This window comes from Pediculus humanus, genomic scaffold (assembly GCF_000006295.1).
Source record: "Pediculus humanus corporis 1103172107551 genomic scaffold, whole genome shotgun sequence".
Lineage (NCBI taxonomy): Eukaryota > Metazoa > Arthropoda > Insecta > Psocodea > Pediculidae > Pediculus > Pediculus humanus.
In genome coordinates, this window is record NW_002987166.1 from 164718 (window position 1) to 181347 (window position 16630).

At 29.1% G+C, this 16630-nt stretch overlaps 2 protein-coding genes across 2 annotated transcripts; both read left to right on the forward strand.

Annotated features, from left to right (window-relative positions):
* Positions 1–3000: 3000 nt before the first annotated feature.
* Positions 3001–13337, forward strand: Phum_PHUM202210 (LIM/homeobox protein Lhx9, putative; the record flags this gene model as incomplete). The annotated part of the gene is made up of 7 exons (XM_002425411.1): positions 3001–3010; positions 3120–3309; positions 4593–4873; positions 10927–11016; positions 12150–12451; positions 12535–12822; positions 13197–13337. 7 exons carry the CDS (start codon positions 3001–3003, stop codon positions 13335–13337), a joined length of 1302 nt encoding a protein of 433 aa, XP_002425456.1.
* A 2376-nt stretch (positions 13338–15713) lies between these two features.
* Positions 15714–16627, forward strand: Phum_PHUM202220 (WD-repeat protein 51A, putative; the record flags this gene model as incomplete). Its single annotated transcript, XM_002425412.1, has 3 exons — positions 15714–16091; positions 16206–16446; positions 16509–16627. 3 exons carry the CDS (start codon positions 15714–15716, stop codon positions 16625–16627), a joined length of 738 nt encoding a protein of 245 aa, XP_002425457.1.
* Between the last annotated feature and the right edge of the window lie 3 nt (positions 16628–16630).

Consider the following 16630-nt stretch of genomic DNA (forward strand, 5'->3'; position numbering starts at 1 on the left):
TATATAGGTTTGCAATATTTAAACCTGATTGTCAATAATAATAATAATAATAATAATAATAATAATAAAATACCTCAAAGTTCAAACAATAAAAGAAAAAAAAACAGGTTGAAGATGAAAAAAAAAAAAAAAACAAAATCTAATCTAATCTCCTGGAATCGTTTTTTTTTTTTTTTTCTATAGGAAAAAAAAAACTTGCTTTATTTATTATTATTATTATTATTATTATTATTATTATTATTATTATTATTATTATTATTAATATTATTATTATTATTATATTTCAATGATCTTCGATATTGCCAACAAGTTCAGAATCGTTAAACCTGAACCTGATCAGTTATTTCTAGTTTCAAAAAAAAAAAAAAAAATATCATTTTGTCAAATATCTACACAAAATTATTATTATTATCATCACTATCATTATTATTATTATCATTATTATTATTATTGAAAAAAAGAGGAGAAGAGAAAAAAAAATTATTTAAAACAAGTTATTTTATTTTATTTTGAATGCCAACATTGAATAAAAAAAAAACAGAAAATAAATAAATATTTTTTATTAATTTATTACTAATCCCGTATATTGATATTCGAAATGATAATAATAATAATGATAATAATGATAATGATGACAATAATAATAATAATAATAATAATGATTTTTTTTTACTTATTCAAATTATTATTTATAATTGTTATTGAAATCATTTAGGTTAGTCGTAGGATGATTTTAAATTACAAAAAAATTTTCTTTTTATTTATATATTATTTTCTGAACCTGTTTTCTTATTTATATTAAATAATGTAACAATCGATAAGTAAATAAGAATGCAAACAAACGACAAACGACAAACATTTAAAAAATTTTTTTTTTGCTCAGTATCATTATTAACGCAAAAAAAAAAATTAAATTTTCCGAATTATTTTTTTTTTTATTATTATTCGGATTTAATCCTCTTTTCTTTTTTTAAACCGAAAAAAATTTTGTCGTTATGATGATAATAATAATAATAACAAATAATTTTCTTTTTGCAAAACGTTTTAAACGTCGGATTTTTGTTAACAACAATTTTTATATTTTAAACAAATTTTATTTATTTATTTTATTAAAAAATTTGCAACGAGTGCGTTCAGAAACCAATTTTTTTGTTTATTTTATTGTATTACTAACGTTTTTATTTTTATTTTTTTCATAAAATTTATTTATTTATGAAAATTTATGAAACGTATAAATTTACGAACGTAATAATAATAATAATAATACATAAAAATTTTGTTTAGAAAAAAAAAAAAAATGAATAAATAAGTAAATTTGGTTTTTCATTTGACGTAGAAATTCAGATTATAAATTATAATTTTTTTTATAAATTGATTATGCTGTTAATGGTATATTATTTGGAAACGAGTTTTTCTTAGAATAAAAAAATCATTAATTTGTATATTTTTAAACGTATCCGACGTTTAACGATAACAACGATTTTTTTTTATTAATTATTGATGGGTTACGGAAAACTCGAATAATTTTACGCGTGCGTTTGCGTAAATACGCGTGCGTACTTCATATAAATAATTTTCTTTTTATTATTATTATTATTATTTTCGTTTAAAATGAATTTTTGTAGTAAACATTGATTCCAGACTGGCTATAAATATTTAAAATCGTTTTTTTTTTTTTTTTCCAAACCTTTTTTAGATGTTTTAAAAAATCTCAATGGAATACATATTTTATTTGATTGACTGGGATTTCCATAAGGGAAATATCGACTCGTTAATTTTTTTTACATTTCGTGTAGATGTCTCTGAATATAAAAAAAAAAAAAAAAAAAAGAAAAACGCGGGAGGCGGAGCTTGTGAGTAACCAATACAGCGCAAGACGTTTCCACCGCCTTGTCGAATTTTTATCACATGGGCATGTTTTAAAAATATTTTTCCCCCCTTTTTTCTTTTTTCCTTTATTTATTATTATTATTTTTTTTTTTTTGCTTCGGTTTTTTTTTTTTTTTGCGAAAAAAAAACTAAAATCTAATGAAAAGTAATTTTTTTTTAAAAATAATAATTAAAATAATTATAATAAACAAAAAAAAACACGTGACGATATTTATTGTCTTCTGCTTCTTAAAAAAAAATTTTTTTTTCCTCTTTAATCATTATTGAAGAGTTTTAATGCGTTTTTTTGTTTGATTTTTTTACTTTTTGGGTAAGAAAACATTTTAAAAAAATTTTTTATTTAATTAATGTCATTTCACGCGTAAATATCGATTATTTTAAAAATCGATACATCGGATCGAAACCCTCTCCTCCCCCACCCCCCAAAAAAAATAAAACGAAAAAAAATCGATAAATGTAAATTTTATTTATTTAATATTTAAAAAAAATTTTTTTTATTCGATTTAAATTTAAATTATTTATTTATTATTAAAAAAAAAAAAAAAAAAAAAAACCTTCTGCTAATAAAAAATTTAAAACATGATGATGACGATGATGATGATGATGATGATATTCACGGCACGTTTTATAAAAGAAAATCCTTTTTTTGTGTGTGTGTGCGTGTGCGTGCGCGTACGTATTCAAATGATACCTGAAACTTAAAAAAGTTGTTTTTTTTTTTTTCTTTAATTTGTTATTATGATCAAGTGATTAAAAAAAATTTTTTTTTTCAGTAGCCGTGTTCATTGGGGCTTAAAAAGAATTAGATTAACCCACCGAAACGTCGACATTTTTTTTTTTTTTCAATCTTAAAACAAATACATAAATGACAACACATTACATAAAAAAAAAAAAAATTTTTATTAAAACGTGAATAACGTTTTATTAAAAAGGATTTTTATTTAAAGTATAAAAACAAAAAATAAAATTTTATTATTTAAAAAAAAAAACCTAAAATCTTATTTTTTTATTAAAAAAAAAATGTCGCAAATGAAAATAATAATAATAATAAATAAAACCGGGGGCGGCGGCGCGGGGGAATCGACTAAATAAATAATTATTATTTATTAAATGTTGCAAAGTTTTTTTTTAAACCTTTAATTATAAATAATAATAATAATAATAATGATGATGATTTCAAATAAAACGAAATAAAAAATAATTAAAAAAAGGAAAATTTTTATTTACAGAAAAAAGGCGGCTGAGTCTGTGTGTTGGATGTGGGGCTCAAATTCACGATCAATACATATTAAGGGTGGCACCAGATCTCGAATGGCATGCGGCCTGTTTAAAATGTGCCGAATGCCATCAATTTCTTGACGAAAATTGTACGTGTTTTGTTAGAGATGGTAAAACATATTGCAAAAGAGATTATGTGAGGTAAGTAATTGATTTTATTTAAACAAAAAAAAAATGACCGTTAGTAAAATAATAATAATGATAAATCATATATATATTGAAAATTTTCCCTTGAATTCAGGGCTAATAATTTCGCTCCCAACCCCCTCTCCTCTCCCAAAAAAAATATATACCTATAATGATATTATAAAATTGTTTTATCATAAAAAACAAACCCAACAACAACAGCAACAACGACAACAAACTTTTAATAAAATTTTAATAAAATAATTAAATTAATATTAATTAAACGATTCGATATTATTTATTTCACATAATTATATTATTTTAATATAAATATTTTCCTCCATAATATAATGATTTCGATATATGAAAAAGAAAATAATATTCGTTTTTTATTTTTATTATTAATATAATTTGTTTCTTATTATTATTATTATTATTAATATTATCAAGTCTTGTTGATATATATATTATATAAAATATATTGATTTTTCGGATATATTATATTTTAAAAGGTTTGTTTATTTTGTTTTTGCGTTTTAAAATATGATAAGGTTTAATTTAAAATAATATATTCTATAGAGAGAGCAAGAGAGATTAATTTGTTTTAGTTAAAAGAGTAATAAAATACAATGAAATTTATATATAATATTTTAGTATAAGTAATAATAATAATAATAATAATAATAATAATACTGATATTTAGCTGATGCGGTTAAATTCCATCAGGAAGGAATGTATGTATATATCCTCGTTAGATTTGAATTTTTTTTTTTTTGTTAGAATCGAATATTTAATATATTCACGATTTTAGTATTATTATTATTTGTTGTAAAAAAAAAGACGACAGAGAGCGTTAAATATATATATAAAAAAGGGGGGAGGGAGGGGAAGAGAAAGAAGGAAAATGAAAAATAATATTTTTATTTTTTTTTATCATACAGCAAAAACGGATGTTTATGCTCAGGGGGGTCCTTGACAGATGGAAGGTAATGTGCCAGGGAAAATCAAACAAAACTTTTAAGGGTTACATGAAAGAGAGAGAGAGAGAGTGAGTGAGTGAGAGAGGAGAGAGAGAGAGTCCGTCGGTTTAAAAAAATTTTTTTTTTTTCTACAATATAGAATTACAAGAACCACACATTCGGACCACCCTGCGTTTATTATTTTTATTCATCATCTATTTTTTTTTTTTTTTTTCGAAAATTTCTTGGCAATATAACTAAAAAAAAAAAAAATTCATTTAAAAAGCCAAAATGATTTTTATCCAAATAAAAATTTTTATAATTTTTTTATATTTCCAGATTATTCGGGACCAAGTGTGATAAATGCGGGCAAAGTTTTAGTAAAAATGATTTTGTTATGAGAGCAAAAACAAAAATATATCACGTGGATTGTTTTCGGTGTACGGCTTGCGAAAGACAATTGGTTCCCGGTGATGAATTTGCATTAAGAGAAGATGGACTTTTTTGCAAAGAAGACCACGAAGTACTCGATAAATCATGTACGGGAGAACATAATAATAATAATACAAATGTAAATAATAACAACAGTAATAGTGTACATAACGAAGGATCCAATTCTGGTAAGTTTATTATTATTATTATTATCATTAACAAAAATTCTCACACCACGTGTTACGTAAAACGATCCTCCAAAAAATTATTTATTTATTTAAAACATCCCGTCAAAATAATTAATTAAAAAAAAATAAACAAAATGTTATTAACATTAAATAAATAAATAAATAATTAAAAACATTTTAATAACCCATAAGAATTAAATGAATGAAAAATTAATAATAATAATAATAATTTTTTTCTATATTTTAAACGGAAAGTGATAAAATTTAAATAAATTAATTCGCAAGAGCATCATCACTATTATCATCGTCATCGTTAGTTTTTTTTTTTTTTTGGGGGGGGGAAAGGATTTCGTTTGAATTTATTATTATTAATATTATTATTATTATTAGTTTTAATGACAAAATGAAATGGACGACGCGAGTGATAAAATAAATCTAAAATCGAAAAAAAAATTTTTTTTTATTTTAAATTTTTTAAATCCCTCGAGAGGTCAAAAAATATAAAAATGGCGTCGACGCGAAAATTTAAAAAAAAAAAAAAACGAAAAAAAAAGTAGTTACTAATTAAGGAAAGTCTTTTGCACGTGCTGCTGCTGTTGCTGTTGTTGTTGTTGTATTGGGAACGGCCCTTTTACACTTGCTTTTAACAAGATTAAAACGCGGGTGGTCGATATATACGCACGCACGCACGCATCCACCCACCCACGCAGGCAACCATCATTCACCACGCATAAGGGTTGATATTATATTTATAAGGGTGGAAAATTTCACGTGTTAATTATTATTATTATTATTATTATTATTATAACATTTTTTTTGTTTTTTTCCTAACGATAATGTTTTTCTTTTTACGTGAAACGATTATTTGATAAAGATATAGAAATTATGGTAAGGTATTAAAAAAAAAAAAAAAGGAAAAGTTAGAAGGAGAAGAAAGAAAGAGGAAAAAAATGAAGAAAGATAAAAAAGGATAGAAAAAGAGAAAAAGAGAGGGAAACAAAATATTATTTTCTTACTTGCTTATCATAAGTTGAAATTTTTTTTTTGAAAAAAAAAAAAATTTTCTTCTTCCTTTTTTTTTCTCTTCCTTTTTTTTTTTGTTTCCTCTTTGTGATCAATACAAAAATGGCGGCTTCTCTTCGCCTCAAAAAAAATAAAAAAAAAAAATTTTTTTTATTCGTTTGGATCCCCTCGATGTATAAAAAAAAAAAGGGGGAGATTTTTTTTTTTTTATACACTTTTAAAAAATTTTTTTTTTTTTTTTTGCAAAATTTTATGACGTAATCAAACCCCCCCTAAAAAAAAAATCTTTAATTTACGGCCCAAAAAAAATGATGATGATGATGATGTAAAATTTTTTTTTATTCGAGTTTTTAAATATTTTTCATGGGAGAAAGTAAAAAAAAAAAAATTTTCAATTTGTCGTTTTTCCAACGTTTTCCATGCATGTTTTCTTATGTGCCTGTTTAACACAAAGATTTGATCCATCTTTGTACTGTTGTACCTTGCACAAAACCATTCGATACCAAAACCTCGATTCCTTTCCATCTTTAAACCTTAAATTAATATTTAAAAAAAAAATTATTTACATAATTGGTATAAAAGTTAAGGGATAGAGAAAAACTACCTTTAAATTATTAACAAAACAGCTGACGACGAGAGATTATTGACGAAGCACTTGAATTACATTGTGTGACCCTCGCCATAAGACTAAAAAAATCAACAAAAAAAAAATTTTTTCGAATTCGAAAACAAATAAAAAGAAAAGAAAAAAAAATGTTTAAAGGAATTATCTGAATTGATCAAATATTGACTACAACAATTCGATAACAAAAAAAAAAAGGTTTCGGAAAATAATCATCAAAGAACGCGGTTTTTTCCTATGTGACGTCACCGTAGCAGACGACGACGACGACGACGACGACGGACGGACGACGAACGTTTTAAATTTTTTTTTTTTTGGGGGTTTTTCGTCGTCACGGTTGATCGATTGATTATTTGATTTTTTTTTTTGTTTTTCTTTCGTCTTTTCATTGTTTTAAATTATTTAATAGAGTCTAGTCTAGTCTAATCTACTCTAGTCTTGTCTAGTTTTAGGGTTTAAGGATTATATTAAAATAAAATTATTAAAATCTGTTTTTAATTAGGGTGAAATAAAAAAAAAAAAACTTTTGAAAAGTGACAAGTTTTGATGCTACCGATTTTCATCATTTTGATATACATAAATATGCCCTCCCCCTTCCTTCCCCCCGCCCCCACCATCCGATTTATGAAATTAATCTGTTTTCTTGTACAATTTGAATTTTTTAAATATACTTCTGAACAATTTTTTCTCTCTATCTTTTTTTTTATTGTTCAGAATTAATCCTAAAAAAAAAAACTTGATTTTTTATTGGTGGCATTGGTTGGAGGTGATGTGACGGTGGAGGAAAAGGAGGTTGTTGTTGTTGTTGATGTTTGTCGCAGTTCCTTTTCGTTTCGAGTCATCATAACAAAATTTTTAATTTTATTTTTTTTCTTTTTTTTTTTCTATTGACACGTTTTTTTATTTCGATTATCGGAGTTTGGCTTTTGAAAATTCTTTCGTAAAAGGTGAAAATGTTTTTTGTTTTCTCTCTCTCTCTCTCCCTCGTGAAATAAATAACGATAGGTGAAGAAATAAGAAGAAGGATAAGTCCAAATTAATAATAATAATAATAATGATAATAATAATAACGGAAATGTAATAGGAGATATTTTTTTTTGTCGAAATCGAACCGAGTGAAATTTTTCTCAAAAAGATGAGTAAACTATGGAAGGACAATATGTGTGCGTAGAAGGGTGGCCATCATCATTATCATCATCATCATTGAACATCCTTTCACAGCATCCCTTTTCCCAGCATCTTTCAACTTCATGCCTTTTTCACGATTCCCCGGATTTTTATCGCCCAATGTAAACAGTTTATTGCAACTTGATGTTGGAAAAAAAAAAAAATACTTCCCTACTCTCTCTCTTTCTTTATCTATCTATCTCTTTCTCTCTCGTTTATTTTTTTTTTTGAACATTTTATTTTTGGAATCTATAAAAAGGAAAATACGGGTTAAGTTAACGAAAAAAAATGGATTTGTTGATGGGAAAGGACAGGCGAAGGAGCGTTTAAGGATGGGGGAGAAGGAGGAGCAGGGGGAGGTAAAAGAGTCGGTCGGTTAACTTTAGAAGAAGGCATAGCTGGTACTTTATCGGAAGCAGTTTTAAATTTCTTTAAAAGCAAGGTAAACATCTAAAGAAAAAGAAAAAAGAAAAAAAAAACCGACTTTTGTTTAATGTCAAACAAAAGCGCATTTTTTTTCCTTCTTCTTCTTCTTCATCTCCAAAAGTTTATTTTCCAGAAATAAAAAAAAAAAAAAAAAAAAAAAAAAAAACAGCAGAAAAAAAATTTTTTTTTTCTTCTTATAATAAATGATTCTTCATGTTTTATTCTTTTTTTCCTTTTCTGTTTGTTTGTTTGTTTGTTTGTACCACGTTTTTTTTTTTATGTTATAATAATATAATGAAAAGTCGAAAAAAAAATTTTTTTCTTTTTTCCCTTTTTATTTTCTTTTTTTGACTTTTTTTCTTTTTCTCTCCCCTCCCTCCATCCCTCCCTTCCATTTTTATTTTCGTGGGGAGATTTTCCCGAAAAGAAAATATTTTCTTCTTTTACTTCTTCCTATAAATTTTACTTTATTTTATTTTTTTTTTTTGTTTGTTTGTTTGTTTTCCTTTTTTTTATAAATATTTTTTTTTTTTAGTTTGATAACAAAAAATCTTTATTTTAATCTATTTATTAAAAAATAATAATAATAATAATAATTTATTTAAGTACATAAATAAATAAATAAATTTGATGCATTCATTCTTTTGTAGTAGTAGTAGTAGTAAAAGCGTAGTAATAATAATAATAATAAAAGATGAAAGACAAAAGGTTTATGATCGTTTATTGTTTGAAACATCTTTTAAATCCTTTAAAACTGACCGAGTAGTATCCTCCCTCCCTTCCCAACACGAGAGAGAGAGGGTAGATTTAACTTCAACCCTTTCATGTCCGACGGTCCATTAGTAAATTAACTCATCATCATCATCATCATCATCATCATCACTTTGCTAACTAGGATTTCGTTCGTAGAATTTTACCTTTTACTGAGTTTTTGTTTGTCCGAGTTAAGCCTTTTGAAAATTCCAAGCAAAGAGAAAGAGAGAGAGAGGATTAAACCTTTGGGCTACTTTCGGTCCCTCCTTTTTACCTTCTGCTCCCCTCCCTCCCCACGAAACCCTCTTGCCTTTTTTTTTGTTAACTTCGTCAGGTAACGAAACAAAAACTTTATTATGCGTGCGCACGAACGAAAAAAAAAATGTCGTAGTAATTTCTTTTTTAATTTTTTTTGTCCGTTTTTGAACAAACAAACAAACAAACAAACAAACAAACGAACGAACGAATAATAATAATAATAATTACGATTATTATTTGAGGATTAAAAAACTTAATAAATTGTTTATTAATAATAATAATTTTTTTTTAATTTCCTTTTCTTAAATTGTTTGATCTGGTTTTTTTTTTTTTTTTTTTTTTTTTTTGCATCCCCTAAAATAAAAATATTGAATGAAATCATTCTTATATTAATATTGTCTTCTGCTAACGCCCTTCTAACGCCCTTTTAATGTGTGCCCTTCTATTGCATTCAAATCGATGTGCAATGAACACCCTCATTGTTTTCTTTTTTTTTTTTTTTTGTCATAACAAACGCACAACCGTTTCGAATTTTTTTTTTCCTTTTCTATGATTACGATCGAATTGTTGTTAAATCTTTATTATTATTATTATTTTTAATTATTATTTCTTCTTTTTTTCCAGGGGTGTTATCCATTTTTTTCTTTCCAATAAACGTATTTGATTGAATTTGTTGAAAAGAGAGAGTGAGAAAAATCAATAACCATTTATAATATAAAAAAAGAAAACTGTTGATTTAAATTATTATTATTATTATTATTATTATTATGTAAGGGGATGTATTAGTGTTTTAGAAAATTCATTTTTCCAGGTTTTTAAATTTGAATTTTCCTGGAATTTTTAAGTTTCTCTGATGGGGAAACAAGTTTTTCTCGGTTTATGCTTATTTTGTGCTTTTTTTTTTTTTTAAATTTTTCTCTTTTAGAATTTTGTTTGTTTTTTGGTTTGACCGACAAGCAACAACAACAACATCCGTTTGTTTTATTCACATTATTCCAATCAAATTTTTTTTTCTATCTAAATTTTTCAACACTTTGGTGTTTTTTTTTCGAAATTTTATCAACGCCATTTTAAAAAATCTATTCTTTGACTACTACTAACTATATCCGGTTGGTTGTTCACAATTTCATATAAACATATAATCGTTTGTCGTATAAAAATTGTATAAAAAATCTTCTCTCTAATAAAAACCGGATACGGTTATTAAATATTTTCAAAAATAGATTTTCAAACGGAAATATTTACAAATTTTTGTTTTCCGTTTTCATGCACTTCGGGGAAAAATCAATTAAACAATCATTTCCGATTGTTGTAAATATAATTTTTTTTTGTTTCCATATATATCGACGCATCTTTTTTTTTTTTTTGTCTTCTTCCAGGATTTTATAAATTTAATAGATTTTACATGGAACAGATTGAAAAAAAGGCAAAAGTTTTGTTTCACGTATAAAAACAAAGCAACAACAAACGAAAAAGATAAAAATTATTTGTGGAAAAAACAACATACAACCTAAAACTCAAATATTGATTTATTGTCATCCACGTCGTCGTCCTTGTTTCTTTCTTTTTTTATCTTACATTTAATATATATTCTTCTCCAGAAATTTTTTCCAGAAAAAAAAAAAAAAAACAAAAAAAAATTTTTTTTAACGGATTAAGATTTGAATAATTTTTTTTTTTTTTGAAACTTTTCTTCGTTAATGTGATTTATCCATTCCGTTTTTCAAATTTTCAGTTAACAATAGAGAAAAAGAGAGAGAGTGAGAGAGAGAGAGATAGAAAAAGGAACAATTGAGTTGTTCAGGTTATGAATGGTTAACTTCACGGTTTGATGCGTTTAATTCAATGTGTGCAGATGATGTCCGATTGTGTGTGTCCCATTTTTTTGCCTACTGTTCGAAAAAGACATTTTTTTTTTATGTTCTTCCCCTCCCCCACCCCATCCCACTCCTCCTCCCGGTATGACATATCGACTATTAAACAAACCCCTGGACAATTTCAAACAAACAAACAAACTAAACTTTGGAAAGCTGGAAAAAAAAATTTTTTTTTTGTTTTGTTTTCATCGTCGTATAGTAAAACGTCGATTTAAATAAATGACGTCATTAAAAGAGGTTTTCCCGTACTAATAATAATAATAATAATAATAATAATAATAATAATGAGGAGTATTAAATAAAATTTTCTTTTTTTTTTTTATCGTGTTTTAAATTTTGTTGTTGTTGTTGTGAGTTGCTCTGCGGTCGCGGGAACAAATAAACCACCATCAATAAATTTTATTAAAGGTGAAAACCTCCTCTATCGATGATTATTATTATTATTATTATTATGATAGACACAGTAGATGATGATGATGATGATGGAATAAGAAATTAAATTCCAAAATAATGTGTCATTATAACTTAAAAAAAAAAAAAAAAACTCGAATTAAGTAATTTAGTCGGATGTTTCTTTGTTAAAAAATGTCGGTACCAGTAGTGCCGCCGCGGATTAATTTTCTATATTATATGATTTCTTTATTGCGCTCTTAAATGTTTCCTTTTTTTTTTCTTTTTTGTTCCACGGGTTTCCATATTCTTTTTTTTTATATTCCTTCTATTTTTGTGTTTTACTGCTTTCGTATCAACCAAGTGCGAAAGTCAGGTACGTGCCGACGATTCTTTTCTTTTGATTACTACCATGATGATGATGATGATGAAAAAAAAAAAATTTCTTCCTTTTAATGGTTTTTTTTTTTTTCATATAAAGATTATTATTATTATTATTATTATTATTATTATTTATTACTCGATTTGTAATAAATTTTTATATATATATATATCGTTTTATTATCGTTGTTATTATTGTTATTATTATTATTATTATTATTATTATTATTAAATGTTGTTACTCGTACGTCCGAAGAAGAAAAAATAATGAAAAAATTTCGACTTCGGTTTTTTTTTTTGGGGGGAAGGAGGTGGGGAGATGGGAACAGGTAATGATGGTAATTATTATTATTAATATTATTATTATTACTATTTACAGATTCGTCGGAATCGGGTTCGAATAAAGGTAGAGATAGCGGAAGCTGTAGATCGAGCGGAGGAACAAATAAAGTTTCATCCGACGGAAAACCGACGAGAGTGAGGACCGTCCTTAATGAAAAACAATTACACACGCTTCGTACCTGTTACGCGGCAAATCCTCGACCTGATGCTCTTATGAAAGAACAATTAGTTGAAATGACAGGTTTAAGTCCGAGAGTGATTCGCGTTTGGTTTCAAAATAAAAGGTGTAAAGATAAAAAAAGAGCAATATTAATGAAACAGCAATTGCAACAGGAAAAAGTAAGGAAAATTCATTGAAATTTTTTATGAATTAATTTTTCCAAAAATGAAAAGGAAAATAATTTTATTATAAAATTTTTCAGGATGGTAGAAAATTAGGTTACGGTGGAATGCAAGGTATACCAATGGTAGCATCGAGTCCTGTAAGACACGAAAGTCCTCTCGGTCTTAATCCAATAGAAGTACATTCTTATCAACCTCCTTGGAAAGCTCTGTCGGATTTTGCATTGCATACGGATTTAGACAGGCTTGATCCGGCAGCTCCGCCATTTCAACATTTGGTCAATCAGGTAAATTTTTTTAATTTAAATCCGCCTCCTCCCCACCAATCATTTCCATCGACGTTAACAAATCCCACTTTTATCTCGTCCGTGTCGTAATAAAAATTTTTTAAATATTATTATTATCATTATTTTTTTTTTGTCTTTAAAACAAATACAACGAAAAACAAAAAAACCTGTTTTGTTAAAAAAAATTACCGTAATAAATCTTATTAATTCGCATTAAATTATAATTTTACACAATTTTAACACGTATTTTCCAAAAAACTCAAACCACGACGTAAAAAATTATTCCAGGTTTTTCAAAACTCATTCCTACAGTTTATTATTATTATTAATATTATTATTATTATTATTTTTTACGACCGTGAAAAAATCAAAACGATTCACGAAGTGTAAAAAAAAAAAAAAAAAAAAAAGTAAGTAACGCGGGAGTAATAAATTTTTTTTTTTTTCTCGTTTAGATGCACGGTTACGATATTCATGGACCACCATCACATCACGATTTAGGACCCCCACCAAATGACGTAGGACATCCAGATTCAACAGATTCATATGTAACGTACCTGGAAAGTGATGATGATCACGACGGTTCGAGTCCTTAATGAACAGAAACAAAAAAAAAATTTTATCTTTTATCTGTATATAATAATTAATATTTTCCACCTATTATTATTATTATTATTATTATTATTATTATTATTATTATTATTATTATTATTATTATTATTATTATTATTATCATTATTATTATTATTTTATTCACACCAATTTTTTTTTTGTATCCTGGGAATTTAAGTACTCAACACTTATATACATGCATAAATATTACAAAAAAAAATTTCTATTTTTTTATTGATTAAAGTAAATCAGTTTAGAAACTTGTCATCCCTACCGTTTCTCCCCCCGCATTCTTCCCCCTCCTTTCCTCTTTCCCCCTCCAAAAGAAAAATTTAGTTTTTTTTTTTTTTTCATTAACCGATATCCGTTTGTTCATATTAAAATTATTGTATATAAATATATATTACAAATATTATACATAATTGATACTTTTTCCTTTTTTTTTCTATCATTATTATTATTATTTTATTGGTAAACGTTCGTGACAAAAAAAAAAAAAGAACTGAATGAAAAATTTTATGATGTTTTTACGTACAATAATAATAATAATAATTAATAATAATAATAATAATAAAGTTCTTAAATAAATCATTAAAAAAAAATAATAATAATTTTTTTTTTTTAATTATCTTATCTGGCTGCTTTTCTTTTTTTTTTTTTTAACCCAGGAGAAATGCAATTCGCACTAACCCCCCCCCCCCGGTACCAGGAAGAGTGTGGGGGGACTCAGCCGAAGCTACTACCCAACTACAACTCCTGGATGTGTTTCGCTACGCTTTTTTTTTCCTGGGAAGGAGGGGCGGTCGCAGGAGTATTACCCGCATTTCAATCTCAACCCCCCCCAAAGCCGGAATCATCAGATTTGCACTCACGAGGGGGGGAGCGGATTCCCCACCGGCGTAGCCGCCGCAGAGATCCGCTCCACCCAATTGGGATACCCCCATCAACCATCTGGGAGGCATTCCCGAAGTTTTACTTTTGCTCCAGCCACCCATACTACACATATACAATTTAATACAGTATTCATCTTATAGTGAAACCTTTCTCCTTCCTCCGAATAACCGTTTCCGCGAAGGGCGAGGTCGCGTACCACTCCCTGGAACCGCAAAGGAGACCCTCCACCAGTCCTCTGATGGTCAGGTCCCCCCCAATAACTTGAGCGAGGCGTCGCCTGCCATCGGCCCATCTCGGGCGCTCCGAAAGCGTGTGACCGACATCGTCCTCAAGCGCCTCGCAGAACCAACACTCCGTTGTTTCTTCTTTGCCAATGCGCGCAAGGTACGAGCAAAAGACAGCGTGTCTCGTTAATAATTGCGTGAGCCGAAAGGACATCGCTCCATGCTCACGCCCCACCTATTCAGGTAACTACGAACCCAGCACGCGTACGACTTCCCCCCATAAAGTTTGCGGCCGTCCTCGAGCCGCATCCGTCATGTCTCGAGGACGTTTCCCGTACAAATTTACGAAGCGCGTCCCTCTTTGATCTTAATATTTGTCGGAGCTTTTTCAACATTTATTCAAGGTTCTACCCAATACCTAAGGAATAAATGCCTGAATATCAGTGAAGCTGCATGCCTGATGAATAAGTTTTGTCTAGTTATAACCTATGACACCACAACAATTCTTGTAAGTCTAACTGAGACCATTTTATTTGTTGGAAACAAGTTATTTCCTATACTGGGCTCCAGTGACTGACCTCTGTGGAGTGGTCAGGAACAGGAAAAGTGAGATTCACAACCTTGTCAAGAGCTGACTCAGGTCGACAGTCGAACAAGATTTGCCTTTTGGTTCTGTCTTTATCTTGTTCTCATTTTGCTCTATTACAATTATAAATCAGTCATCATATACTGATACGTCGATCATCGGTTCCTTTCTCTCAGAGAAGAATATCTTGTACGAGAAACCGGGTGGAAGGACGGAAAGGGGGACGTGTTCTGTGGCGTGCCCAGGGATTGATTTTAGTACCACTCCTGTGGAACATCGCCTACGACGGCGTCCTCACCCGGACCGTTCTTCCCGAAGGCGTACCGTTACGACTTATTACGCCGACGACACCTTGCTTTTCGCGACCGGTCGCGGGTGGGCGGAGATTCGCGAACGCGCGGAAACGGGAGTTTTTGCTACGGTGGAGGACATCCGGGGTATCGGACTCCGGATGTTTCTGCCGAAAACGAAAGCGTGCGGGTTTCATTTTCCGCGAAACCCGCGACCTCGTTGTCTTGTCGAATTTTTTTCGTTCATTCATTGTGTTTTTTTTGTTTGTTTCGATTGTTTAGAGAGGAACACTCGACATTTTATTCAAGCGAACGCGTCATCATAAGGCTTCGATATACTGCAAGGCGTGGACTCCGATAGACCTCATGGCAACGGGAGGCAACGACAAAACGGTCAAACTCATGAAATTCAATCCGGAAACGTCGAATCTCGAGGGTCAAGAAATGGAATTGTCCGTGCACGACGGAACGGTGAGAGATTTGTGCTTTCTAGAAGACACGTCGAGCAAATCGAGTTTGCTCATAAGCGGCGGAGCGGGAGGTTGTAAAATTTACGTCACTGATTGTGCCACGAGAAGTCCGTACCAAGCTCTCGCGGGTCACGGAGGACACGTATTATCATTGTACAACTGGGACGGAGCCATGTTCTTATTCGGAAGTCAAGATAAAACGGTTCGATTTTGGAATTTGAGAGTACGCGGATGCGTTAACATGGTTAACATGGTCACGGCTCCCGGAAACAGGGTAAAAAAAAATTTTTTTAGCGTCAAGAACTCATTTCCGGCGTTCGTTGTTTTGATGAATACAAAAATCTACAACCGGAAAATTAATTAATTTTTGTTTTTACTACGATTTCAGGGTTCACCTGTTGCTGCCGTTTGCGTCGATCCATTCGGACGACTCCTGGTATCCGGACATGATGATTCCTCGTGCGTTTTGTACGATATTCGCAGCGGGAGAAACGTTCAATGTTTCAAACCTCATTCGTCAAACATAAGATCGATAAGGTTTTCACCGAGCGCTTATTACCTGCTGACCGGAGGATATGATAACAAACTCGTGTTGACGGATTTACAAGTTTTTTATTATTATTATTACTGTTAACGTCGTGACCATAATGATGAATGATGACGTAATTAATAAGTTTTTTTTTGTTTCCAGGGGATTTGACGTTGCTGCTTCCCAGCGTCGTCGTCGCTCATCACCAAGACAAAGTTATTTCCGGAAGGTGGCATCCGGCAGAATTTTCATTTTTGAGCACGAGCGCCGACAAGACGTGAACT